Here is a 26682-nt window from a genome sequence, read left to right as displayed (position 1 = left end):
GAAGTGAAAGGTGGGAAGCATAACAGGGTCACCGTTGTAATTTCCAAGGTCAAAAGTTCTTAAAAAGAGGCTAATAATCCTCCATATTTTTGTTCCCTCTTCAGACCCCCTTCATAAGTGGATACTAATAAACAAGTTTCGGAAAAAAATGCTTAACGAAAAACAAAATCACTTGTTTATTTTCACTTTTACAAGAATAGTAAATTTTTTATGAGCATATTCTTAATGATAGCGGTGACCAACAACCCCCCCCCCTCGACTCTTTATTTGTGTAATAGAGTTGCACATATCTTTTGGGAAAATTTAAGGGAGATATGAGGTAAAATCTATATCTAATGCTCTGTTTTAACAAAAAACTCATGTTGACTTCTTTAGTTTCATCGCTTAAGTTAAGTAACATTCTTTTTTGTAAGGAATATTGTACGCATTCAGGAAAAAACAAAAACAAGCTAAAATTAATTTCTTAAAACAAAGTTTTTCTTACGGAAGTAAAGAGCAAAGTTGAAATTAAAACAAACAAAATAATTACTTTGTTGAATCAGCAAGATACACTGACAAAACCAGCTCAATTTAACTGACTCGTAATATTTTCCAATATTTGCAGAATTATAAAAGTTAGCACTTAGCTGAAACCTCAGTTTGCTCAATTTAATTTGTCAGCATCATGGCCGGTGAAAGGGCTAGTTTTTAGAATTCTACAGATATGGGAAAATATCACTAGTCAATTTAATTGATCTAGTTTTGTAGATATATCTTGCGTAATCTGCGAAACAATAATCCTTGTTAATTTTAAGTTTCAATTTTAAGTTAATTTTAAGTTCGCGCTTTACTTCTGTGGAAAATACCCTCATCAAAAAAAAAAAAAAAAAAAAAAAAAAAAAAAAAAAAAAAAAAAATCTTGCTTGTTGTCTGAGACAAAAAACGAATGTAGCAAGCCCGTCGTGACAAGAATCAATGCAACCTAAATTTCTTCTTTGTATGCCCTAGAATTTTCAAGCAGAGCGACAAAAAAAAAAAAAAAAAAAAAAAAAAAAAAAAAAAAAATCGTAAGTCAGTATAACCAATTTTTATCAAATATTTTCTCCTCTTAAGTTTGTTTTGCCCACTGTACATCTCCAATAAGATGCGAGCCAATCGGAACAAACTAAATAGGGACCTATTTTGGGTGCCACGGATCTATACAACAATTTTTTTCAATAGTTTTCTCTCCATTGAGGTTCCCTTGTCCCTGTCTACAAGCCCGGTACGCTCAAGCCAATTTGACAAAAGATAACTTGCTGCCCAGTTTCAGGTGTCACATATCAAGACAACTAAACTTCAACATGCTTTCTCTTCATTGAGGTGTACCTCGCCCTGTATACATACTCTGAAAGTTTCAAACCTATCACAGATGAAACAAATTTAGGCCCATTTTCGGGCGTCACGTATCAAAACAGACAAAATTAGTTCCGAATTCTCGTCTTCACAAATTATGCTTGCTTTCTTTAACTAAAATTTAGTATCAAGTATTAACTACATTGCATTGTTTTAAGTTAAGATTGGAAGTCAGGTATTTTCGAAGACCACACTGTCTTTCCATGATGATAAATAACAGTTCAAATGGGGATAAATCCTTTTATTAGACAGCAAAAAAAAAGAACAACCAAAACTACTGGATATTTCGATCACATATATAGTCATGGACATATCCAGTATTTTTTCTGGGGGCGGGTGGACAAAAGGATTTTTTCTGGGGGGGGGGAGGGGTACACAAAAAACAACTTTGAAAACGCATCAAAAAATGGTTAATATTCAGTTTTTTTACGCTTTACGTGACAAAAATTTCGGGGGAGGGTCGGGGGGCGGTCCAACCCCCCCCCCCCACACACACACACACACTGGATACAGCCTTGTATACAGTGACCGTCATCAGCAGATATACTGGTGATGACGGTCGCTGTATATGTGATAGAAATATCCAGAATTTTTTTTTCATTGTCTAACAAACGGATTTATCCTTATTTGAACTTTCATTTATTGGGAGTCAGAAATAAATTCAGTTTTGTATCATTAGTAAATTTAAATTACCACTGCTTGGATTTGCGTCATTTTTGCATCAATAAATTTTTTTTAAGCTTTCATTTAAGCGAAATTACTGTAATGCATATCTCAAGAATAAGTAATGTTTGACCACGCATGGGATATACTATATCGGGTGGTAGACTATAAGAGAAACACAGAAAGATATTTATCTGGTTTTTGAAGTCACGAATCAATACAACGGATTTATTTTCAAAATTTTCCTATCTTCATGACGGTTGACTTGGCCCTGTCTAAATGTCAATTTAAAGCCGACCGGGATATAGTTATCTGTAGTTTTCCAAATCTGCACTCGAAAAAAAAATATTAGTTTTGGCCTTTTTATGATCTTCATTAGGTTCAACAATTTTTTTTTTTTATGGCCAAAGAGACTTCCGTCTATAAGTTTCAAACTGATCAAGGAAGACAAGTTCTTGGTCCATTTAAGGGCCCCCTAATAGCCTGCCCCCTTCTAACAAAGATGCGTCTTCCCCTTTGCAATTCAACAACCCTTGGAAAGTCTTAAACTAATCGGAAACAAAGAATTTTGACGCATTAAGGGTTCTATTTTTGAACGAGTGGCCATGTCCCCAAACTAAAATCTTCCCGTATATTTGTGTCCGCTTGTCCCAGGGACTTAAACTTTTAGATTTTGTTTTGTTCAGAAAAAAAGTTGTGTGGTTCTTTTTCAGGAGACCCAGTTTTTTTTTTTTTTGTATATGTATAGGAACACAATTATGGAGCTGATCAGGAAAAAACATTTTTGGGCCCTATTTCTGTGGGGGGGGGGGTACATTAGGGTCCTCTTCGCCATGGAACTTAAAGTTTAATTTTTAACCGGTTCAGAAAAAAATAATTTAGTTGCTCTTTGTCTAGCCCCATTTTCGGGAGAACCGAATCGTTTTTTTCATTTGTCCTTCTATATTGGGTTCCCTTATCCAAAGGACCTAGGAATACAAGTTCTGAGCCGATCAGGTAAAAAGTTTTTCAGCCCATTTTGGAGCCCGTACCCACAAACAATTTTCATTTATAAATTAGGCTGCTTTGGGTCTAAGGATTTACAACTGTAAGTTCCAAACTGATCAGAGGACATCTAAGTTTTTTGGATCACTTCTGGGCCCCCTATAACCGCATCCCCTATCAACAAATCATGTTTCCTATTTGGAAAAAAAGAACAATCCCTCGAAGTTTCGAGCTAATCAGACATCAAAGATCAAGCATGCTCCCTTCTATCTACTAAAAACCTATTTTTAAACATTTGGCGAATTCCATAATTTACGACCCTTGTCACAGAGCTGGAAGGTAATGTCACCCCAAGAGCCATATTCATTGAAGCTGCCAACAGTTTTGGCTAAACCGTCCTCTCCGCATTTCGATCTGATATCATGTTAGGTTACGGGAGGGCTGGGTAGCAAAAGAAGGCACGGGAGGCGAGGGAGCTGATTTCCCTACAATCACTTTTGACCCTTAAAAGGGACACTAGAATTTTCAAATTAAAATCGAATGATCCCTTCCGAAGGTTCTATTACCACTTCAGGCTTATAAAGTGGCAGGGGGAAAAAGTACATGGGAGGTACAGGGCTAGAGACAACCTCTTATAGCAACCTCTTACAGAATACTTCCATAGTGTTAAGAAGCAAAGTTGACAAATGCTGCGAAAATCAATGAAATATCAGTGAAAAGGACATGCATAATAAAGTTCTGCGACTAACCTTAGAAAAAAGTAATAATTTAGGGCTTCTTTGATATTGGTGCTCTCGAATTTCTTTGTATAAAGCATAACCAAACGAGCCAAATTAAGTCGTCGCATAGGAGGTTTATCTGTTGGAACCTTTGAAACTAAAAGAGAAAATAATAAACATCAACGGTCAAAGATATATACTTAGTTGGATATACTGGAAGAAGATAAAACAATATTTAACATTATGTTGCTGAAAAAAAAATCGTTTCCGTTGAAAACTTTTGTTCTCATGAAGTAAAACTCGATTTTTAAAAGTCAAGAATTAAATCAATTCAATCTGTAAGACCAACAATAGAAAAAAAAAAAAAAAAGAAATCTAGCTGTTATTTCACTTAAAGTGCTAATCACTTGCTGAAAATGATGTCAAGGATTTTGTGCACGTTTTTATTATATTTTAATACCTTTTTTTACATTTTTTAATTTTATTTTATATTTTAAATTTCATTATTTTTATTATATACTTATATGTTTAGCAAAGAGAAAGAACATAGGTGGAGTTAAAAGAACAGTTTAGCATTCTACAGTAAAAATGTGCCGTGGTGTTTTTTGGTTAGAGGAAATGAAGTTACACAAAACTAAGCGTCGTTATAAAGTACAACGTCGAAAAAACACAAAATTAGACTCAATAGATTTGGCGTCTAGGAGGCTCAAACATAAGAAGTTCTGTCATAATAGACACAGAATATAAACACTAATTTTCTAACTGCCCTGACGAATCTACACAATGCATTTGAATTCAAAGAACAAAGTTACGTAGAAACCGAATTCTAATTTGTAACTGAAATAAACAATGATCTCCAAGAAAAACAAAATAATGGATTTATTTTAGAACATATTGTAAAGAAATGAATCCTTAGGCTAAGAAAATTATCATAGTTAGCAAAACTCCTATAGCGAGAGTAATCTTACGCAAGATATAGTACAGATTTCGCTTGATTTCCTCTGGAGATTTTATTTTACATCTAAAAGACGATTTTGAATATGCATTTGCAAGCCTTCTCCTCAAAACTTGTCTAAACTAAAAAAATTGGGGAATAGGCTATTTGAGAAAGTTAATTATTCAGTTTTAGCATATGGTTCTAGCCTTAAAAATGAAATAGATTGCATTTTATACTTTATACCGACAAGACACAGATAAATGAAAGAGTTTATAACCTTTGGCTTGATCTTGAAGACCACACTTTACATACCTGCTTCGTATCGGAATTCATATAAAACATGCCAAGTCCATATTAACTAGGCATACTGTTTGTACTGTCCTTACGACATGACTACTTAAATATTCACAGAAATCCCTAATACTAGCATAATTATACCTAATTTTAATCCGAAATATCTATTGGCCGAAGTTCGATCCACTTGAAATACATCTTTGGGATTATCGCTCTCTGATTTCATTTAGAAACGGATTAAAACACCAATAAAAAATACTTAATAAATTCAAAATTAAATGAATTTTTTCAAAGACTAAAAATTTAGGATAAGAGCCTTTAGAGAGAGAGAGAGAGTGAGAAAGAGTGTGTCAGAGAGAGAGAGAGAGAGAGAGAGAGAGAGAGAGAGAGAGAGAGAGAGAGAGAGAGAGAGAGAGAGAGAGAGAGAGAGAGAGAGAGAGAGAGAGAGAGAGAGAGAGAGAGAAAAGGTAAAAGCCGAGTTCTTACTAAGAGGTGACTGAACAGATTCAGGAAGAAGAAGAAGCTTCGTTTCTCTCAACGCCAAGGCAACATGAAGCGCCAAAGTCCTCCATTTATCGATTCTGGAAAGGAATTCCACAGCAGCTTCAAATTGAGAAGTTAGGAAAAGAACTTCAAAGTATCGAAGTGGCTCTTTATACGCATCAAAGTGCCTTTCACCTAAAAAGAGAAAAAGAATTATACAAAAGCGGCTCCTCCGCCCTATAGCCAAGGATTTATACGCTACAAATTCCATAATTCAAAGGTCCAGGTTTACAATTGTTTGTTGACTATATATGAATAAATATCTGAATATCTATATCTATATAATAAATAAATACAACGCTCACGTTTAGATTATCACTGATTTGTCGTCACCAGTTCTTTTCACTTCCTAATACATCAATAAGTTTAACATACCTGCAAACGAACAAAATACCTAACGCTCCCTTATTCTACAGTACATAATTATAGGTAATTGAATTTAGCATACTGCCCAAACGAACCCAAGACCCATGCATCGAATTCATACACTAAAAGGTAAGAAGATACTCAAGAAAAAACATCCTTCCACGTAAAAACAATGCATAACAACTCAAGATAATTACCATATTCTTCAAGGATCAAGCTTTGAAAATAAGAAAGAGTAAAACGGATTTCTCTTGATGCCCCCATTTCTTCTTCTCCATCTGCTCGGAGTTGGCATATCTTAATCCAGAGATAATCCTCTGTAGTTGATGCAATCTCCGAGTGATCTTCGCTTGGATCACAACTAGCGATAATGCAGTAACAAGCTCTGAAAGATAATTTTTCTTCTATACACGGGTTTTTGTTATAAACATATATATATATATATATATATATATATATATATATATATATATATATATATATATATATATATATATATATATATATATATATAGAAAACCACACCAAAAAGTAGACACCACCAATCCTGACCTATCTTAACTAAAACATTCAATATATTTTACCCAGTATTATTGTGCAACGGGCAAGCAGCCAAATCAATTGGGAAGCAGCCAAGGCAAAACTAAGGTGCAGGGTGGTCAAAAAAACTTTCACCGGGACATAAAAGGCTTTGCACCTTTTGACACATTTTATTTTCATATTTGTCAAGAGAAGTCCATGGGCACTCTTTATCCATCTATAGAAGACTCTTGGTTCTCGCCCAGTTCTTTTCGATTAACAATATCAACCTATTTCTAATTTTTAGTGCCCCAGGTTGCCATCGATAGTCATTTAAAGCTAGTATCATCGCTCGTTTTATCTCCCTTAGGACATTTTGTCCAACAGTGATTAAAGCAGTCTTATGTGCAAGCTTTATTTGCTATCTAGTCATACCTCTTTCGGATATTTTAGTCTAGTCTTTGCGTGTACTATTTAAGCACAAAATCCAAAAAGTTTAACTGAAAATAACTACAAGTCAAGGCACTAGAGTTCTTCACCAGGAATCTCTCTAAAGCATGTGCTACGATTTTATGAAAAAAAGAGAAAGATTTAAGTCAAGCTGACTCACTCAGTGTTTAAAGATGAGTTTCATTTCCCTACATTTTCTTTCTTGTATTAATATAGTTGCAGACAGGTTTGAGTCATAGGAGAAGCGCCCATCAGGGTCTTAGAGGGAGGGAGGGGGGACATACCCCCCCTTGTCCCCTTCAAAGGGCACTTACCTTTGATGAGCTTTGACAAACTTTGTGTCATAACAGTGCAACCTCTAGAAACAAATATTTAGCGAAAATGAGGCCCAAACAAAGTGTTTCGACCTTTGTATCTTTGCTAAATCTTGGTTTATAAGGCTTTAACGAATTTGAAATTTTTGTTCTAAAACCAAAAAAAAGGCTCAAATTACTGCCGAGTCCATACATATCGTAACCTTTGCGTCGATTTAAACTTTATATTTTCATTTTATAGAGAGAAAAAAAGAGAAGAATCTTTGAATTGGCCTAAACTGTTCAAAATGGTGTTAACAATTTTAAAACTTCATATTGGAGTAATTTGATACGATTTACGTCCCAGCGCGAATACTTTTCTCGTATATTACTCATCTGTTGTGCATTTTTATTCGTATTTTGTTATATCTCCTAAATGCAAAGGCGTAAAAAGAGTCAACCGTTCCACCCCCAAACATTGGTACAAACGTCCCTCCACAAGAATCTGAAAATATTGGACTTGAAATGTGCTTTTTCTGTGCTATTGAACCCAACTTTCCCCCAAAAATCCTACAGTGGTAATTCCCGTTATTTTTTGAGTTCATTAGTTTAAAATATGTAAAATATTTTAATTAGATACAAGAGATACATCCATATTTCGTCTATGCTTAGCGTTGCAATAAAAAATTCTAAAATCATAACAAAAAAGCAACACCACTTATTAAAGATAAGCTACTTTACCTTCTATATGGATCTGTTGCGTTTCTTACAGTCCTGCGATAGTTAAGTTTGACCTGAGCTTCATTGTTGGGAGTAAGACGGCGATCGTTGCTGGCAAGGACTTCTTCAAGGTTTCGAGAAAATTCAGACAAAATTGAACTGAAAAAAGAAGGGAACGATACAGCGAAAAAAATGGCGTTTTGACGTCCATGGAATTTTAATTGAACTTAATTTGATTGACCATCAAACTTTAATGCAATAACTTTTCAGAAACTTAAGCAAACTACGATTTTCCACAGGCCATCTCTTTACCCTTCAGTTCGACAGTTTCGAAATCCTCTTCATTAAACAAGGTACAACACGCTTATCTTTCTGTCAAAAGAAACTGACGATATTTGGGTAGTGTGGGGGAGAGAAGCCCATGGCAACCTTGCGTTTCCAATGATGCGCATTCTAAAATAATTCCGTTTTTAACAAGGTGCAGCATGTTCAAATAAAAAGAGTATATGTGAACAATTTGGCCCTCTTGTCCCATGGGTAGCGTGGGGCATGACCCCCCCCCCCTGGAAGCACACTTTTGGCTCCGGAGATCATTTTGAGCGAAGATATTGTTTCAAAATTTTAATTCAATACCATGTGGGAAGACAGGGGGGGGGGCAAGGACGCAGGAGAGGAATGGTCACCCCTTGATCACTATCGGCCCATAAAATGGGTGCTAAAACTTCCAATTTTCGATCGAATGAACCCTCTCCCAAGCCTAGAAGGCCTTCAGTTCAATATTCGGTTGATGCGTTAGCTCTAATCGACAAAAAAGGGCCCAAAATATCAATTAGATTTAAATTGTGTATTTTTCTATCCTCAATTTTTTTCCATCTTCATTACAAATTTACCACAGTAACAAAAGACGAAAATGAATCAACGAATTTGTAGACTCAGTTCAATACAATACAACGTTGCAGCAAAATCAGATGTCCCAACGGAGAGTTGAGGTCATTATTATTGGATGTAACGAACATAAGAATTAACTCTTCAACGTTAACAAAAAAGTTAATAAAAAATAAAAGAACAAAACTCCAAAATTAGAAAATTAAAAACTTGGCAAACAGTAGATGGTAGGTAACCTCAGCATGGGTAAATAAACAAAAATAAGAAAGAAAAGGCTTATAAAAGCATAAAAGACATCGAAGCTTAAAAAGAAATACTTAATGTTTTCTTTAAGTATTACTTTTTAAGCCATCTCTATATGTTTCAATTCTCAAAAAAAAATCTTGAAAAAATAATGTTTCTGCAAGTTTTAATGGCCGATGTAAAAAAAAAAACACTCTCACTATTTTATTTTGAAGTACACTCAGTGATTCTATATGCGTTCAAAAAGTATATTAATAAATGATTGTGCAACAATTTAAATGAGATGCAACCAAAAAGCAATAAATTAATTTCAAAAATGAAAATGGAAAATATTGTTTAACAAGGTGCATAGACCCAACATTTTTGGCAAGTTTTATACGCAAATGATAGATACGAGTTCAAAATGATAGAAATGGGTCCAAAAGCCCCATGTAACGGTATCATTCGGCTCTACAGGTCTCATGCTCATAAAGCTGGGGCTTCTGGCATGAAAAATTCGGAGTATCACATTTTGAACAGCCGAAAACCATAAACTCAGTTTTCATAAAAATATTTTTGTAAATAACTAGAGACAATAAATGGATCACTGTTTAGCTAAACTTTTAGTTAAAGCCAAATTTTGAATAGGCGTAAACGAGTCCTTTCACTTTAACAGAAACAGCTGAGTCCCCATGGAAAAGTAATTCAATGATAACTGTAAAGTATCGTATACTGATCCGTATCTGGCTATACAGAAAATAATTCTGTTGTTTCCGCATAGTTTGGTTAAGGAAAAGCCCTCTGCTATTGTTCTTTATTAGTGTTTATCTTTAGTATTTTTCTTGCATTCTTTCCCCTTTTTTTCATTACTCCACTTGTGATTTTGTATCTTTAAAGTGGGCAATAAAACACATTCATTCTACAAACAATCAAGAGACCGTTATTCCCCAGAAAGCATCCTGAAAGGTCATTAGCATACATCAAGAATACAAGCAAAGGTAATATTGCCATTTGGGACACCTAATATCTTCAAGGTTATCCACACTTGACAAATGACCGCCAACATCAACCACTAAATGTTAAAAATTTTATTTTATTAATAATTCAGAGAACCAACAAATACTTTTTTAACATTAGGAGCAAGGCCGTATTGAAGGGGGGGGGGGTAGGGAGTTTGAACCCCATCCCCGAAATAACTGTTCAACCCATAAAAACGTTACAAAAATAAATATGAACAAATTTTTGATGCGTTTTTTAAAGTTTTTTGTACCCCCCCCTCAAAAACAAAGAATTTTGTACCCCCCCCACCCCTCGAAAACAATCCTGGATATGGCCCTGATCAGAAGCACGGTCGATACATCGTATTTGCTACCTAAGTAATTATTTGATTTTGACAGAAGAACTGCTATCACTTTTCTGATACAAGACCTTCTCAAAATCCAAACTGATATTTGGTAAAAAAAATTTATTGTATTTAGAGATATAAAAATCCTCCCCTATTTCTCCGACACTTTGGACCATGATGGTAAAATCATTGCATCTCCTTCTATGGAAAAAAAATATCCATAAATTAATTAAATGATGAAGCAGTTCAAGAATTACACATGCAAAATTTTGTGGCAAATTAGTAGAAAGGTCATCAAGGTTAACCTGTGCTTAAAACGTACTCGTAGGTTCAGAGAACGGGAGACCTGCGTGGAGGAAGGTCAATGTCTATTGAGGCAACAGATGATTCAATACTTTTAAAGTAATCACTGGACATAGCAGCAACAGATTCTCCCCGACTGACTTCTATACTATTCAAGTCAAATAACACCACAAGATGAGACATATTTTTATTTCTTCAAATTCTATCTCAATTCAACTCCATGTTTTTCTAGGAGAATCTGAACTCCGATAAATGCAATAGTACAATATTTCACTGTTTTAAGATTCCTCAAACACAAATTCTCACATTTTTTAAAACGTGCTATATTTATTTAAGTGGGACACTTAATTCTATGAATGAACAATTTTTCTCATTAATAGATGTCAATAGTGTTTTAAAAGCAGCTGACGCTTTTTAAACATTCTACTCAGGACTACTCCGAAGTCCGAAGTCCACTCATCTCCGAAGAATCGAAAGACTTCACTGGACTGACCTCGTTAGCAACCAGACTCTCCTATCACGTACGGCTCAAACTCCTTTCTCGCCGCAGCTCACTCCGAGTACTGTTCGGTGGTACGGCCACCTCCTTCACATGCCACGCGACGCCCCAGCAGGGGTCGCATTTGACTTTGACCCCACCCTACACGGACGGAAACGACCCAGAGGACGCCCACACACTAGGTGGAAAGACAAAGCCGATGAATTCCTCACCCAAGCCCACATCCCGGTGAAAGAATCTGCAATCCTGGCAAGCGATAGGTCAACCTGGAGGCGCCTAGTCTCATCGTTCTCTACACCGAACCATCGGCAGGAGCCTTAAGTCAAGTAAGTCAAGACTCAGGACTACATTGATGCTAAGGTTATAGAATAACAAATGTTGCTGGAAAGTTTTCGATATGGGTTAGAATTTTAGAATAGAAAATGTTTAGATGTTCTAAGCACCCGTGCGCTCGCAATTAACGTCTGTTTAGGATAGAATCGTTCTTTAGGATTTCTCTGTAGGCTCACAGAAACACGTTTGTTGGTTAAAGTCGTTGCATACCATTTAAATAGGACGAAAGACAAACAATTCAGAAATTCACAGCTAAGTCATTGCTAACCATTTAGTTAGGAGGGTGGACAAACGGTTTAGGAATTTGGCAACAGTGGCAACTACGATGAAATAACACTAAGTTAAAAGTAAAGTACAAAAATACTCTTTATGAAATGTAATCACTGACAATTCCAATGTCGAAATTCTTAAACTGTAGGGCTATATTACCCCACGTTGAACAACAAAGAACGAAACTCGCATTGTTACTTAAATGGGACTGATGTGTCTCCTTTTTTTTTCGCAAGGAGTGACTTTCATTTGAATGGAAACAAAAATATCTAGTGACATTTTTAACGAACGAAATAAATTGCGTTTGCCAGACAAAGTGCTGTTTCTGCCATTCCATTCCACGGTTCATCAATTATAGGCGAAATAGGGCCAAAAAGCTGCCAGAGAGGCTAAATTTTGAGATAACTCATCGATTTGTCATGATCAACTATCCCTCAGTGTAACTTTGCACAATCGTTTTCCCTTCCCCTATCTTAAAAACCAAGTAAAATCGTACTCTAGAGTGGGAGAAAAATCCCTTTTTTCACAGGGGTGGCCGTATCTAACCAAAGGTGGTGAACTATTATGATAGGCTACACTTGAACGGAACTTAGGATCAGGCGCGTTTTTAAGCCACAGAAAGAATGGCACTACAAACATCTTCTTTTTCTACCCCAAAACAACAATTTTTGGCCAAATAGAGCAAAATGCATGTGACTGGAAATTCCGAGATAGCCGGTTAATTTTTCATGGTCAAAAGCCCTTTACAATCTACCATCAAAACTTTCGCCTCTTACTTGCTTGTACTTGAAGCAGGATACTAGTGTTGACCTCCCTGGCGTCCAACAGCTTCATCAAGATGGTATGCCAAGAGTCTCTGTCCTTTACAAGTTGTTCTACTAGCCCAAGCCAAGACCTGTTCCATCTCCCCCCCCCATACTTTTTCGGGCCGTCTAAGGGCGTAGCAGAACCGCTGGAGCCGTATTTGATTGATCACGATACCAATGTCGAGCTCCATTCGGCATATCTTCGGCAGGTCCACAATGCTCGCTCCACCGTAGAGTCGGATCCTTATGATTTTCCTATTATAAGCGTGATTGAATACGCTTGGGACTCGGGTACCACTTGCTTTCACGGCTCACTTCTTGGAGCGGCATAGGAGTACTGACCTAACTAGTGGCTTGTATATTCTTGTTTTCGTCTTAAGTAAGACTTTCCTTTTTCTCCAGAGGCATGTGGAATAAACAGGCAGTCCTCTTGCTGTTGAAATTGTTGGATAAATCCGATCTGTAAAAGCTAAGTATATGCTATCCTTAAAGGATCGCGCGTCAGCCTTAAATTTAATACATCTCCGTTTCGGTCCAGGATGGATCCAAATTTTCTCATTTTCTTTTTATTTCACTTCTGCTACTTCTTTAGAAACTATTGGTATCTTTTTTGTGTCTTACATCTTTTTTTGCATCATGGTTGCAGCAGTAACCGCAACCAAGGAAAGGGCAAACCAAGGTTTTATGTGACCAAAATTTAAAAAACACGTTTTCAGCAAAACTGTTTCGTGAGAAAAAATTTTCAATTGACACTAATTTGGATATGGTAATCTTTGTTCTCAATGTTGAAGCAACTTAGATTGCCATTGCTGAAAAAGCTTTAACTGGAGGTTTGCAAGTCGAATATATACTGAAAAAAGCAAAAACAAAAAATATTTCCTACATTGCATCCATGTGATCAGAGCAGATATTATTCTAATTCTTTGTACTTTCCTGCTTCTCAGAGACAATCCAGAATAATTTCCAGAAGAAAACTTGATAATGTGTACCTCACCTTTAGAAAACTTATGTATTGACCCTACAAATATATTATCTTTAATGGTCGACTGGCCTATATTACTGGGAAAGTTTGAAGGAGGTAAGAAGTAAAACTTCTTATCCCGCAGCATTAAAAAATATTTAATACTAAATTTTAACAAAAGCGGTGTTGACCTTTTTCGTATCATTACGTAAACTTGATAGGAGCATTTTCGTCAGGTTTATCGCGTATCTAAAAAGAGGATAACAAAAATAACAAGCAAAAATCAGCAAGTCTTTCTAGCTCAAAGAAACTGGATCGTGATAATTTTCCGTATTCGTAGAATTATGCAAAACTAACGTTTGTCTATCAAAACTTACGATATTGATAACCTTTCGTAAAAATTTAAATACTTTCAATACATAAGAAAAAAATGAATTTTATTTTAGTATCCTCAGTAATCAATAAAATGATCGACTGACTTATCAGGCAACTTATCGGCTTATCGGTCGTAGTATCAACAGCTAGTAATCAACAATCTTTATACTGGAAACAATCTATACTGGAAACAATCTATACTGGAAACAATCTATACTTTATATATATCAACAATCTATACTGGAAACATGCTTTAGGATCATTCAAAACCAAGACCAAATAAAAATAACAAAGTCAAAATATCCAGCTACACCTGGCTATTGTATGGAGAATTTCAAGCTATGATACGAATTTCTGAAACTAGTCTATAGCCTTAACCTAACATTAACCCGGACATGTTCACTTCAGATTATTCTATAACATTATCATCAAATATCCATTTGAAAAAAAAAAATCGTTCATTGGATTGGGTTCAATTTGCAGAGCTTGCACCAAATTCAGACCATTTTCAGAACAAAATAGCAAATTCAGATCATATAAAAACATATCTAAACACTTTGTTTCTCTACTGCAAAAATGCGGAAAAACACTTTTTTTTGTTTCTAGTAAAGAGCTAGTTTTACGTAATTTTACAAATATAGGGAATTATCACAAGTCTATTTATTTGAGCTAATTTTATAGATATATGCAGCATAAGTCAGGAAGTAATAATTCATGTTCGTTTTAAATTTTCTCATTTTTATCGGAAAAACTTCGTGTTTGGTGTTAATATTCTTATCGACAGCCGCCATGGGTATTAGCTGAAAAACTACACATTCTAAAGCCCCACAAGACTTTTGATGAATAGACTGGGATTGGGTTCCGTGCAAATATTACTTAGTTTATTCAGGAAAATTAATTAAACAATTGTTGAACAGGCTATACCAGGAAAAATGAAGAGCAGTGGTTCTGCTGCCTAATCTTGCGCTGAAGAGACACAAATTCTAAAAATTAAACTTATTTACCCAGCACGTTTCGCTGCATCCAAAGCAGCTTCGAGGTCACCACAACGAAGACAATAATAAACAATTGCCCACACAGGTTGGCCATCAACCATACCGTCTTCTAAGCCAGGCTGACGGGAAACTTGACGAGTTCCAAGGAAACTTTTCACCAAATGAAACGTGCCGATAGAGCCTCCTAGACGAGCAGAACTCAAATTACGATAAACTTCTTTTCTCATATAATCGAGATACCTAAAAATTTGAGAAAGTTTTGTACGTGAAAACTTTGTGGAAACAAACTGTAAGCATAAATCAAGCCGTGAAAATAGTGGAATTCCCATTGCAATATATAAACCAGAAGAAGCTGATATTGACAAGGATTCAAAATATGCAAAATTCAATACGTTTTAAGTTACCCATCAAAACTTATAAGAATACGAAAATTTAAAATATTTCAAGAAAGAAGGGAAACATTCTCAAAAAGAATTTGATGAAAATAGCACTATCAAATTCAGCATGTCTGATAGCCCAGTAGCAGACGTTACAAGCTGACATTAAAAAGATACTAAATTTAATATTTTTCCTAATAAAGATAGTCACAGATGCGGGTTCATTTTTTTTCTAGAATAGTTTTATCAACCCATTGGTCGTAAAATATCCAAACATGGCCCACTGACTTTGCCCTCTAACCTCCCTTCATTCCGAGGAGTATATTAAGCGTAAAATATGTGCACTGCAGGACGGCAACTCCCCTCTTATTCATAATATTTTCTATGTATCATAGAACATTAAATTCATATGCTTAGCTGCAAAGGAGGGATGGTAAGGGGAGGAAATTTTATGGTTATTATTTATAGCGATATCTAAAAACGAATTTTGATGACAACACATAGCTTTGATTATGCTTACACCAACTACGCGAAATTGATTAAATGTCAATTTGCCGGTAAAAAGTTGTTAGGATAAGAAAACTTGGTAACGGGATTGAATTCTTCTTTGAAAATTGGGACAATCTAGATGAAAACTATACCGTGAAACTGAACATGCATGAGAATTCTAACAAAAAAGTTTCAATCTGCTATCTACGAAAATGCGAAATTTCTTACTTTTCCTTAGAAGAATGCCACAGATGTATATTTTGGAATATTTTTTTCTTCGTTCTTCCTTTCCCGACTATTCGTAAATAAAGTATTAGTACATTATCGGGGGAGGGCTTATTCGAATAGAAGTGTAATAGAGTTGTAATGCCCTAAAAAACTCACAAAAGTAAATTCAACCAAGCAGAAGCCAATCTCCAGAATTTTTATTGGGGGGGGGGGCAAGACGGGTCCATAACCGGATATTCAAGAAGCATGGGATTCTTCACAATGTTTGGGGGCAACTGCCCACTTGACTATATATATATATATATATATATATATATATATATATATATATATATATATATATATATATATAGAGGGGCTGACACCCTCTCAGGGACAATATTGCATGTTTATCCCAAGTATATATCTGCAAGTGAAGGGAGTAGAGTTTAAGCCCCTCCTTCCCTCTCTATGTTTATGCAAAGCATAGCATATATTAAATACCTAACCTAAACAAACTTGGGGACCACTCCCCCCCCCCCCAAAAAAAAACACTTTAAATATCGTATACGCAATTAAATCATGCTATACACTACAACTGTGTCTTGTATCATTCCTTTGAAAAACGGGTTTTTCAACGCGCTCGATTTTGAAATAGTGGCGTCGTTTGGGGATGGCAAGGGGGGAGGCAATTGCCCCCCCCAATCCAGGAGAGTGGGGTCAGATAAACATAGAGAGGGAAGGAGGGGCTTAAACTCTACTCCCTTCACTTGCAGATATATACTTGGGATAAACATGCAATATTGTCCCTGAGAGGGTGTCAGCCCCTTCAGGGACTGTATTTTTTAAATAAGAAATGTTCCTTCTTAAATATCGAAGCCTTGTGAAGCATAATTGTACACAAGTCTGAAGAGTGGGGGCTGGACGGGGACGACAGCCTCCCTCTTTGTATTTTTTTCAAACGAAGTTTTTAACCTAACCTCCTTTCGTTCGGAAGGTTTTCGAACAAACTTTTGGCATTTTGTAACCTTAGAATTTTTTTTACAATTATTCTCAAAATACCTTACAATGTCCATATCATTCGTCTATCTTATGTATTTTTTTTTTAGGATATTCACTTCATCCCGTAAATAAATTGATATTCTGTTGAGCTGTACCATGTGATTTTAAAAGAATTTTCTCATTTAAATCCACGAGCTACCTTCGGTTTCTACGAAAATCCTATAGCTCTCGTTATTGGTCAACCAAAAAATTATGAAGATGCGAGACAGACCGTTCCGTTTAGGTCATGATGATATTTACTTTATCCATACGTTTTAAAGTCTATAGTTAGGGTAGTTTAAGACTTAAACTTGCTAGAAAAATCTATTAAACTTCTCGCTGTCCAGTTCTAAGCCGGCTTAAGCGTTTCTGTTTAAACCTGATTGGGCGTTCTTAAGAAGGCTCATTAAGGATTGATTGGGTGGTCTTGCCATAACTGGTATAGCTTTGATAAGCAATCCGAGAGAGAGAGAGAGAGAGAGAGAGAGAGAGAGAGAGAGAGAGAGAGAGAGAGAGAGAGAGAGAGAGAGAGAGAGAGAGAGAGAGAGAAAATAAACGTAAAAGCTGACTTCTTACTAAGAGGTGACTGAACTGATTCAGGAAGAAGAAGAAGCTCAGGAAGAAGAGAGAGAGAGAGAGAGAGAGAGAGAGAGAGAGAGAGAGAGAGAGAGAGAGAGAAAGAGAGAGAGAGATACAGAGAGAGAGAGAGAGAGGCAGAGAGAGAGAGACAGAGAGAAAGAGAGACAGAGAGAGGGAGGGAGAGAGAGGGAGGGAGAGAGAGAGAGATCGGTTTATTACACAACTTTCGTAGCTCTTGGCTAATTTACAGTTACAAAAACATTACATGTTAAACATATACGTAAAAAGAAGAAGAAAAAGAGGCAAAACATTACCTTTTAAACATAGATAAACATAAACACTACAACTTTACATGTTAATCATAGACGTAAAAAGAAGAAGAAAAAGAGGCAAAACATTACCTTTTAAACATAGATAAACATAAACACTACAACTTTACATGTTAAACATAGACGTAAAAAGAAGAAGAAAAAGAGGCAAAACATTACCTTTTAAACATAGATAAACATAAACACTACAACTTTACATGTTAATCATAGACGTAAAAAGAAGAAGAAAAAGAGGCAAAACATTACCTTTTAAACATAGATAAACATAAACACTACAACTTTACATGTTAAACATAGACGTAAAAAATGCAACAAATGAATTACAATATCGGTGTGTTCGTTCAGGTATGGGTGTCAGTTTGAGTTTTTGTGTGGTTTTTCCGCTTGGTTGGACATCTGCGGGGAGAATATCGCGATGGGCTGGGTTTGACACCAATACTTTTCCAAATCTCATGATGAGATTGCTCAGTCTGCTCAAGGCACTGGATTTCAAGTTTATTGAGTGCTTCTTGGTAGAGAATATCACTACATCCCAGGATAATTATAACTGCCCTTTTCTGCACTGACTCTAGGTCGTGCATTAGGTGAGCCGCATGTAGTACCGAAGGGCCCCACACAGGACATGCATACTCCAAGACTGGCCGCACATAGCAAAGGTAGGTGCAGAGGAGACTTTTGACATCGCCACCGAAACGACGCATTTCAGGCAACGTTTGAAGGGAAGTGTTACCCTTCCTAATTACACTGTAAACATGTTCGGCAAAAGAATAGTCTTTTGAGAAAGTCCCAGTATTTTCACTTCAGACAAAACAGGAAATAGGACTTCAGGGGGGGGGGTAAAGTCTCTTTTTAGGGGGTTCAGCCGGAGTATTTTTGATTTGGTAGCATTAATGGTTAGACTGGATTCGTTACACTGGAAATCTAGCTCATCAAAATGTCACTAACAAACAGCGCTTCAGAAGTACTACCTTCAAATAGATAAGCAAGCATGAGAGATAAGTCATCCCCAAATTAATACATGCCTTCATGCTCGCTCAATGGCTCTAGACTGTTGCAATTCTGTGGGTATAACAATCTAGTTATAATCAAAACAGTATATGACCATAAAATGGCCCATAAGTTAACATGGTATTCATATGATGGTAAAACAGCTAACCTTATTGATTAGATTATTGTAATGCAGCAACTGGCAGGATCAATACAAGATATTAGGGTATATAGGAGTGCTGCTATGGATGTTAAAAGTAAAAATCACCATCTAGTAGTGTCTATGGTTAATTTGAAGCAGAAATTTCGGAAGGGTGTGTATCTTTTAGGAAGCTATGACCTTAGTAGAGTCCAGGATGAAAATTTGGAAGGAATTTTCCAGGAACAGTTTGAATTGGATGATGCATATGATGCATGGAACTATTATAGGAAAATAATTTGCGAGGTTGCTGATGGTATCTTAGGGAAAAAAGTTAGAAACACAGGTAGAAATATAATATAAGAGGCAAGGCTATAGCACTGTCTATAGAAAAGGCAATACGGCTCCAGTGATATTTTTTTTTTTCAGAGGCACTTCATATGGAAGGGGTCGTCATATAAACTTCGGAAGGGACTCATTCGATTGGAAATCGAGAGTTCTAGTGCCCTTTTTAAGAGTCAAAAGTGATAGGAGTGAAAAGTGACCTCCTTTCACCCCTTTTTTCCCAAATGCATCCGGTAAAAATTTTGACATAGCCATTTTGTTAAAAATAGTTCAAAGAATATATAACAAAAACTCCGATATCGACACAACCCCCCAAGACCTGGGGACAGGCGTTGTTAGTTATACCCTGGAGGCATATATGGTTCTTATGGAAGGAATGCACCTAAAAGCTTCAGAGAGGGCTCATTCGATTGGAAATTGAAAGTTCTAGTTCACTTTTTAAGAGTCAAAAGAGATCGCAGGGTAACCAGCCCCCCCCCCCTACACCCTCTTTTCCCCAAATGCATCCGATAAAAAATTTGAGATAGCCATTTTGTTAAAAAGAGTTCAAAGATCATATAACAAAAACTCCGTTGTCGACACAACCCAAAAGGGCCCGCAGGCAGGAGTTGTAAGTTGTGCCCTGGGGGCATATATGGTTCTAACGTAAGGAATACTCGTATAAACTTCAGAGAGGACTCATTTGATTGGAAATTGAAAGTTCTAGTTCACTTTTTAAGAGTCAAAAGAGATTGGAAGGTAACCAGCCACCACCCTCCCCCACACACCCTTTGTTTCCCAAGTACATCCTATACAAATTTAGAGATAGCAATTTTGTTAAAAATAGTTCAAAAGCCAGAAAACAAACTCAACACAATCATTTTTGTCGACAAAAATGTTGACACAACCCCCCAGGGCCCGGGGGCAGGTGTCGTAAGTTACACCCTGGGGCATATATGGTTCTTATGAAAGGGATGCTCGTATAAACTTCAGAGAGGGTTCATTTGATTGGGAATTGAAAGTTAGAGTTCACTTTTTAATAGTTAAAAGTGATCAAAGGGCAACTAGCCCCCCCCCCCCAACGCCAGTTTTACCAAACCCATGCAATGAAAATTTTGAGATAGCCATTTTATAAAAAAGAGATCAAAGATTATATAATAAAAACTCCGGTGTCGACACAATCCCCCAGGGCCCGGGGGTAGTCATAGTAAATTATACCCTGGGGGCATATATGGTTCTTACGGAAGGAATGCTCGTATAAACTTCAAAAAGGGCTCATTTGACTTGACATTAACAGTTCTAGTAAACTTTTTAAGAGTCAAAAGAGATCGGAGGGCAACTAGCCCCCCCCCCTTCCACGCCCTTTTTTCATCAAACCCATCCGATAAGAACTTTGAGACAGCCATTTTTTTTAAATACTTCAAAGATCATATAAAGAAAACTCCGGGTCGATACAACCCCCCAGAGTACAAAGGGCAGGCGTTGTAAGTTATGCCCTGGGGGAATATATGGGTCTTATGGAAGGGACGTTCTTAAAAAATTCAGAGAAGGCTCATTTGACCGGAAATTGAAAGTTCTAGTTCAGTTTTTGAGAGTCAAAAGAGATTGGAGGTCAAATATCCCCCCCCCACGCCCATTTTCTCCTAAATGCATCCAATAAAAATTTTAAGATAGCCATTTTCTTAAGAATAGTTCAAAAGTCATATAACAAAAACTCCAGTGTCGACACAACCACCCAGGACCCGGGGGTAAGTGTTGTAAGTTAAGCCCTGGGGCATATAGGGTTCTTATGAAAGGGATGCTCGTATAAACTTCAGAGAGGGCTCATTTGATTGGAAATTGAAAGTTAGAGTTCACTTATTAATAGTTAAAAGATATCAAAGGGCAACTAGCCCCCCCCCCCAACGCCTGTTTTACCAAACCCATGCAATGAAAATTTTGAGATAGAAATTTTATAAAAAAGAGATCAAAGATTATATAATAAAAACTCCGGTGTCAACACAATCCCCCAGGGCCCGGGGGTAGTCATCGTAATTTATACCCTGGGGGCATATATGGTTCTTATGGAAGGAATGCTCGTATAAACTTCAAAGAGGGCTCATTTGATTGGACATTGAAAGTTCTAGTTCACTTTTTAAGAGTCAAAAGAGATCGGAGGGCAACTAGCCCCCCCCTTCCACGCCCTTTTTTCATCAAACCCATCCGATAAGAACTTTGAGACAGCCATTTTTTCAAATACTTCAAAGATCATATAACGAAAACTCCGGGTCGATACAACCCCCCAGAGTACAAAGGACAGGCGTTGTAAGTTATGCCCTGGGGGAATATATGGGTCTTATGGAAGGGACGTTCTTAAAAACTTCAGAGAAGGCTCATTTGACCGGAAATTGAAAGTTCTAGCTCAGTTTTTGAGAGTCAAAAGAGATTGGAGGTCAACTACCCCCCCCCCATAAAAACTCCAGTGTCGACACAACCACCCAGGACCCGGGGGTAAGTGTTGTAAGTTACGCCCTGGGGCATATAGGGTTTTTATGACAGGGATGCTCGTATAAACTTCAGAGAGGGCTCATTTGATTGGAAATTAGAAGTTAGAGTTCACTTTTTAATAGTTAAAGGAGATCCAAGGGCAACTAGCCCCCCCCCCCCCTCCCCCAACGCCTTTTTTCCAAACCCATCCGATAAAAATTTTGAGATAGCCATTTTGTTAAAAATAGTTTAAAGATTACATAACAAAAACTCTGGTGTCGACACAACCCCCCCCCGGGCCCGGGGTCAGGTGTCGTAATTTATGCTCTGGGGGCATATATGGCTCTTACGGAAGGAGCACTCGTATAAACTTCAGAAAGGGCTTATTTGATTGGAAATTAAAAGTTCTAGTTCACTTTTTAAAATTCAAAAGCGATCCGAGGGTAACCAGCCACCCACACCCCACACGCCCTTTGTTTTCCAAATGCATCCGATAAAAATTTTGAGACATCCTTTTTGTCAAAAATAGTTCAAAGACCATATAACAAAAACTCCGGTGTCAACACAACCCCCCAGGGCCCGGGGGCAGGCATTATAACTTATGCCCTGGGGGCATGTATGGTTCTTATGGAAGGGATGTTAGCATAAACTTCAAAGAGGGCTCATTTGATTGGAAATTGAAAGTTCTCGTTCACTTTTTAGGAGTCAAAGGAGATCGGTGGTCAACTAGGCCCCCCCACGCCCTTTTTTCCCCAAACTCGTCCGCTACAAGTTTTGAAATAGTCAATTTTTTTTTAAATTGTTCAAAAATTAGATAACTGAAGCTCCGGTGTCGACACAACCCCCCCGGGTCCGGGGGGTAGGCGTTGTAAGTATTGCTCCTATAAACTTCAGAGAGGGCTCATTTGATTGGAAATTGAAAGTTTTGTTTCACTTTTTAAGAGTCAAAATATATCCGAGGGCAACTAGCCCCCCCCCACCCTTTTTTCCCCAAACCCACGCGAATAAAAATTTCGATCCGATAGAGAGCCATGTTTTCAAAATGGTTCAAAGATCATATAATGGAAACTTCGAGATCGACGCAATCCTTTAGGGCCCGGGATAGGCGTTGTAAGTTATGCCTCGTGGGCATATATAGCTGTTATGGAAGGGATGCTGGTATATACTTCAAAGAGGGCTTATTTGATTGGAACTTGAAAGTTGTAGTTTAGTTTTTAAGAGTAGAAAGAGATCAGAGGGCAACTATCCTTGGGGCATATATGGTTCTTATGGAAGGGATTCTCGTATAAACTTCAGAGAGGGCTCATTTGAATGGAAATTGAAAGTTCTAGTTCAATTTTTAAAATTCAAAAGCGATCCGAAGGTAACCAGCCCCCCCCCCCCCACACGCCCTTTGTTTCCCAAATACATCTGATAAAAATTTTGAGATAGCCCTTTTGTTAAAAATAGTTCAAAGACCATATAACAAAAACTCCGGTGTCAACACAACCCCCCCCCCCAGGGCCCGGGGGCAGGCATTATAACTTATGCCCTGAGGGCATGTATGGTTCTTATGGAAGAGACGTTAGCATAAACTTCAAAGAGGGCTCATTTGATTGGAAATTGAAAGTTCTAGTTCACTTTTTAGGAGTCAAAGGAGATCGGTGGTCAACTAGGCCCCACCCCACTCCACGCCCTTTTTTCCCCAAACTCGCCCGCTACAAGTTCTGAAATAGTCAATTTTTTTAAATTGTTCAAAAATTAGATAACTAAAACTCCGGTGTCGACACAACCCCCCAGGGTCCAGGGGGTAGGCATTGTAAGTGTTGTCCTGAGGACGTATATGGTTCTTATGAAAGGGATGCTCCTATAAACTTCAGAGAGAGCTCATTTGATTGGAAATTGATAGTTTTGTTTCACTTTTTCAGAGTCAAAATATATCCGAGGGCACTAGCCCCCCCCCCCCTCACCCTTTTTTCCCCAAACCCACTCGAATAAAAATTTCGATCCGATAGAGAGCCATGTTTTCAAAATGGTTCAAAGATCATATAATGGAAACTTCGAGATCGACGCAATCCTTCAGGGCCCGGGATAGGCGTTGTAAGTTATGCCTCGTGGGCATATATAGCTGTTATGGAAGGGATGCTGGTATATACTTCAGAGAGGGCTCATTTGATTAGAAATTGAAAGTTCTAGTTCAGTTTTTAAGAGTAAAAAGAGATCAGAGGGCAACTATCCTTGGGGCATATACGGTTCTTATGAAAGGGATGCTCGTATGAAATTAAGAGAGGGCTCATTTGAATGGAAATTGAAAGTTCTAATTCAACTTTTTAAGAGTCAAAACAGATCGAAGGGCAACTAGCCCCACCCCCACGTCCTTTTTTCCCCAAACCCATCCGCTACAAGTTTTGAGATAGCCATTTTTTAAAATAGTTCACAGATAACAAAACTCTGGTGTCGACAAAGCCTCCCAGGGCCCGGGGGGCAGGCGTTGTAAGTTATGTCCTGGACTTATGTCCTTATTATATAACGAAAACTTCGGGATCGACACAATCCTTCAGGGCCCGGGATAGGCGAAGTAAGTTATGCCCCGGGGGCATATACAGCTGTTATGGAAGGGATGCTGGTATCAACTTCAGAGAGGGCGCATTTGATTGAAAATTGAAAGTTCTAGTTCAGTTTTTAGGAGTCAAAAGAGATCAGAGGGCAACTATCCCCCCCCCACACGCCCCTTTTTCCCCACATGCCCCTTTTTCCCCAAACGCATCCGATAAAAATTCTGAGATAGCCATTTTGTTGAAAATAGTTCAAAGGTCAGATAACAAAAATTCCGGTGTCGACACAACCACCCAGGCCTCGGGGGCAGGGGTTGCAAGTTATTCTCTGGGGGCATGATATGGTTCTTATGGAAGGGATGCTCGTGTAAACTTCGGAGACGGCTCATTTGAATGGAAATTGAAAGTTCTAGTTCAACTTTTTAAGAGCCAAAAGAGATCGCAGGGCAACTAGTCCCACCCACACGTCCTTTTTTCCCCAAACCTATCTGATACAAGTTTTGAGATAGCAAAACGTCTTTTTCGGATTTTTTTTTAATTAATTAGTGAAAATACTTTATGTTTAATAAAGAGATGGAGAGGCTTATAAAAGAAATATTTGAGCATGTGAAAAAAAAAGAATGAAAAGAAAGTGGAGAAAGCATTAAAATACGAACTATTGAGTTGTGAAGTGGAGACCATGGATAAAACTGCCGTGGATTTGGAAGATGAAGCTAGACGACATAATAGTACAATATTGCATTTGAATGTTAATAAAATGAGACGGAGTGGTCAATCTGGACTTGTACCATTTAACGTCAGGAACGAGGCCACAATTAGTGATAAGGAATGAGTTAGAGAATGTGCTAAACCGATACAGAGTTACAGGAAAAGATACATAGCAAAATGACGAAGTTTATGACACCTTGTATGAAAAACAAGATTTATTTTATGAGGAAGAATTAGTGACAGCACTAACAGGATTAAGCAAAAAATAACCCTAAGGTGTTGATAGTGTTGTAAATGAGTTTCTTAAATATGGTGGCTATATGAGGTTAGACATGTTACTAAAGATTATGAATATGATTTTTCGGAAAAGGGAAGTACCTAGGGGTTTTAGTAAAACCCTAATTAAACCCCTGTACAAGAAAGGTGATAAGAGTGAGTGTGGTAATTATAGACACATTAGCCCTAGTTTCTCTAGGTAAAAAATTATTTAACATGATGATACTTTTTAGACTTACGAGATACTGTAGACAAAGGTAAGAGCAGAACAGTCCGGTTTTAGAAAGGGTAGAGGATGTGTTGACAAAATTTTCTCTCTTTCGTTAATAATTGAGAAGTGCCTGAGTCATCAAAAACCTTTAATTTTACAAATTATGGACAAGCGTTTGATTCAGCTGTTAAAAGAGCTTTAGCAAAGGTCTTGTCCTTGTACGGTACACAAGACAAATACATTAAAGTAATTAGTGCTATATACGAGAATATCATTGCTGCGGTTAAGGTAGGAAATGAGTTTAGTAGCTGGCTTCGTTTTAAATCCGGAGTTAAGCAGGGTTGAGTTCTATCCCCTTTTATATGGACCATTTTGATGGACTTTGTCTTAAGGAGCACAGGAAAGGCAATAGGAGAACATGGAATCAATTGGGGACGCAATACTTTCCTGTACTTAGTTTATGCTGATGATTTAAGCATCCCAGATGAAAGCATGAGCCAATGAATAAACTTTTAGAGGTCTTGCGAGTTCAGGGTGCTAGAGTAGGTTTGAAAATTAATGTTAAGAAGACGAAGTTACTAAGGCTAGGAATGAGTGAAGATGAAAAGGTTACGTTGCATAAAGAAAAGATTGATCTGGCGGAAAGCTTCACTTACATTGGTAGTATTATTAGTAAAGATGGTTGGTGCAGTGAGGATGTTAAAAATAGAACAGCCAAGGCCCAGGGTGTTTTCTGACAGTTAAAAAAGGTTGGCAGAATAGGAAGATAATTCTGCGAAACAAGAGCAGCAAATTGGAACCTACAGTGATGACAGTGGTCAAATATGGTTTTGACGCATGGGCGCTCCGAAAAATGGAAGAAGATTTGCTAGATCTTTCCCAGAGAAATTTCCCACGTATTGTTTTTGGGAAACCGACCGACTGACTGTATTTCAAACAGCTGGCTGTGCGAAAAGTGTGGTTCAATCCCGCTTTCTAGAGGTATAATGAGAGAAAGGTCGAGATGGCTAGGGCGTGTTTTGTGGATAAAGGACGACAAGTTGCCAAAGATCGTCCTTTTCGGCCAACCGTCAAGGTCTAAACGGAATCAACCCACCCTAAACAGATCGTCCTCGGTTAGGGTGGGTGGATTTCGTAAGGAAAGAGTTATGGAAAATAG

The 26682-nt window shown here is 37.5% G+C and overlaps 1 protein-coding gene across 1 annotated transcript in view; it reads right to left on the bottom strand.

The window, feature by feature from the left end:
* Nucleotides 1–26682, bottom strand: part of LOC148947673 (nuclear pore complex protein Nup93-like) — a 79128-nt gene that overhangs the window by 34480 nt on the left and 17966 nt on the right. The window contains exons 6-10 of the mRNA XM_089096189.1: nt 14866–15096; nt 7884–8021; nt 6078–6265; nt 5458–5649; nt 3771–3897 (exon numbers count right to left, since the gene is read on the bottom strand). Of these exons, the coding sequence (XP_088952315.1) occupies nt 3771–3897; nt 5458–5649; nt 6078–6265; nt 7884–8021; nt 14866–15096 (876 nt within the window). The remainder of the gene's footprint in view (nt 1–3770; nt 3898–5457; nt 5650–6077; nt 6266–7883; nt 8022–14865; nt 15097–26682) is intronic.

This window comes from Artemia sp. Qi Xiang Cuo, chromosome 10, assembly GCF_049724085.1.
Source record: "Artemia sp. Qi Xiang Cuo chromosome 10, ASM4972408v1, whole genome shotgun sequence".
Lineage (NCBI taxonomy): Eukaryota > Metazoa > Arthropoda > Branchiopoda > Anostraca > Artemiidae > Artemia > Artemia sp. Qi Xiang Cuo.
The sequence above is the reverse complement of the archived record's forward strand: the minus strand, read 5'-3'. Positions and strand labels throughout refer to the sequence as shown.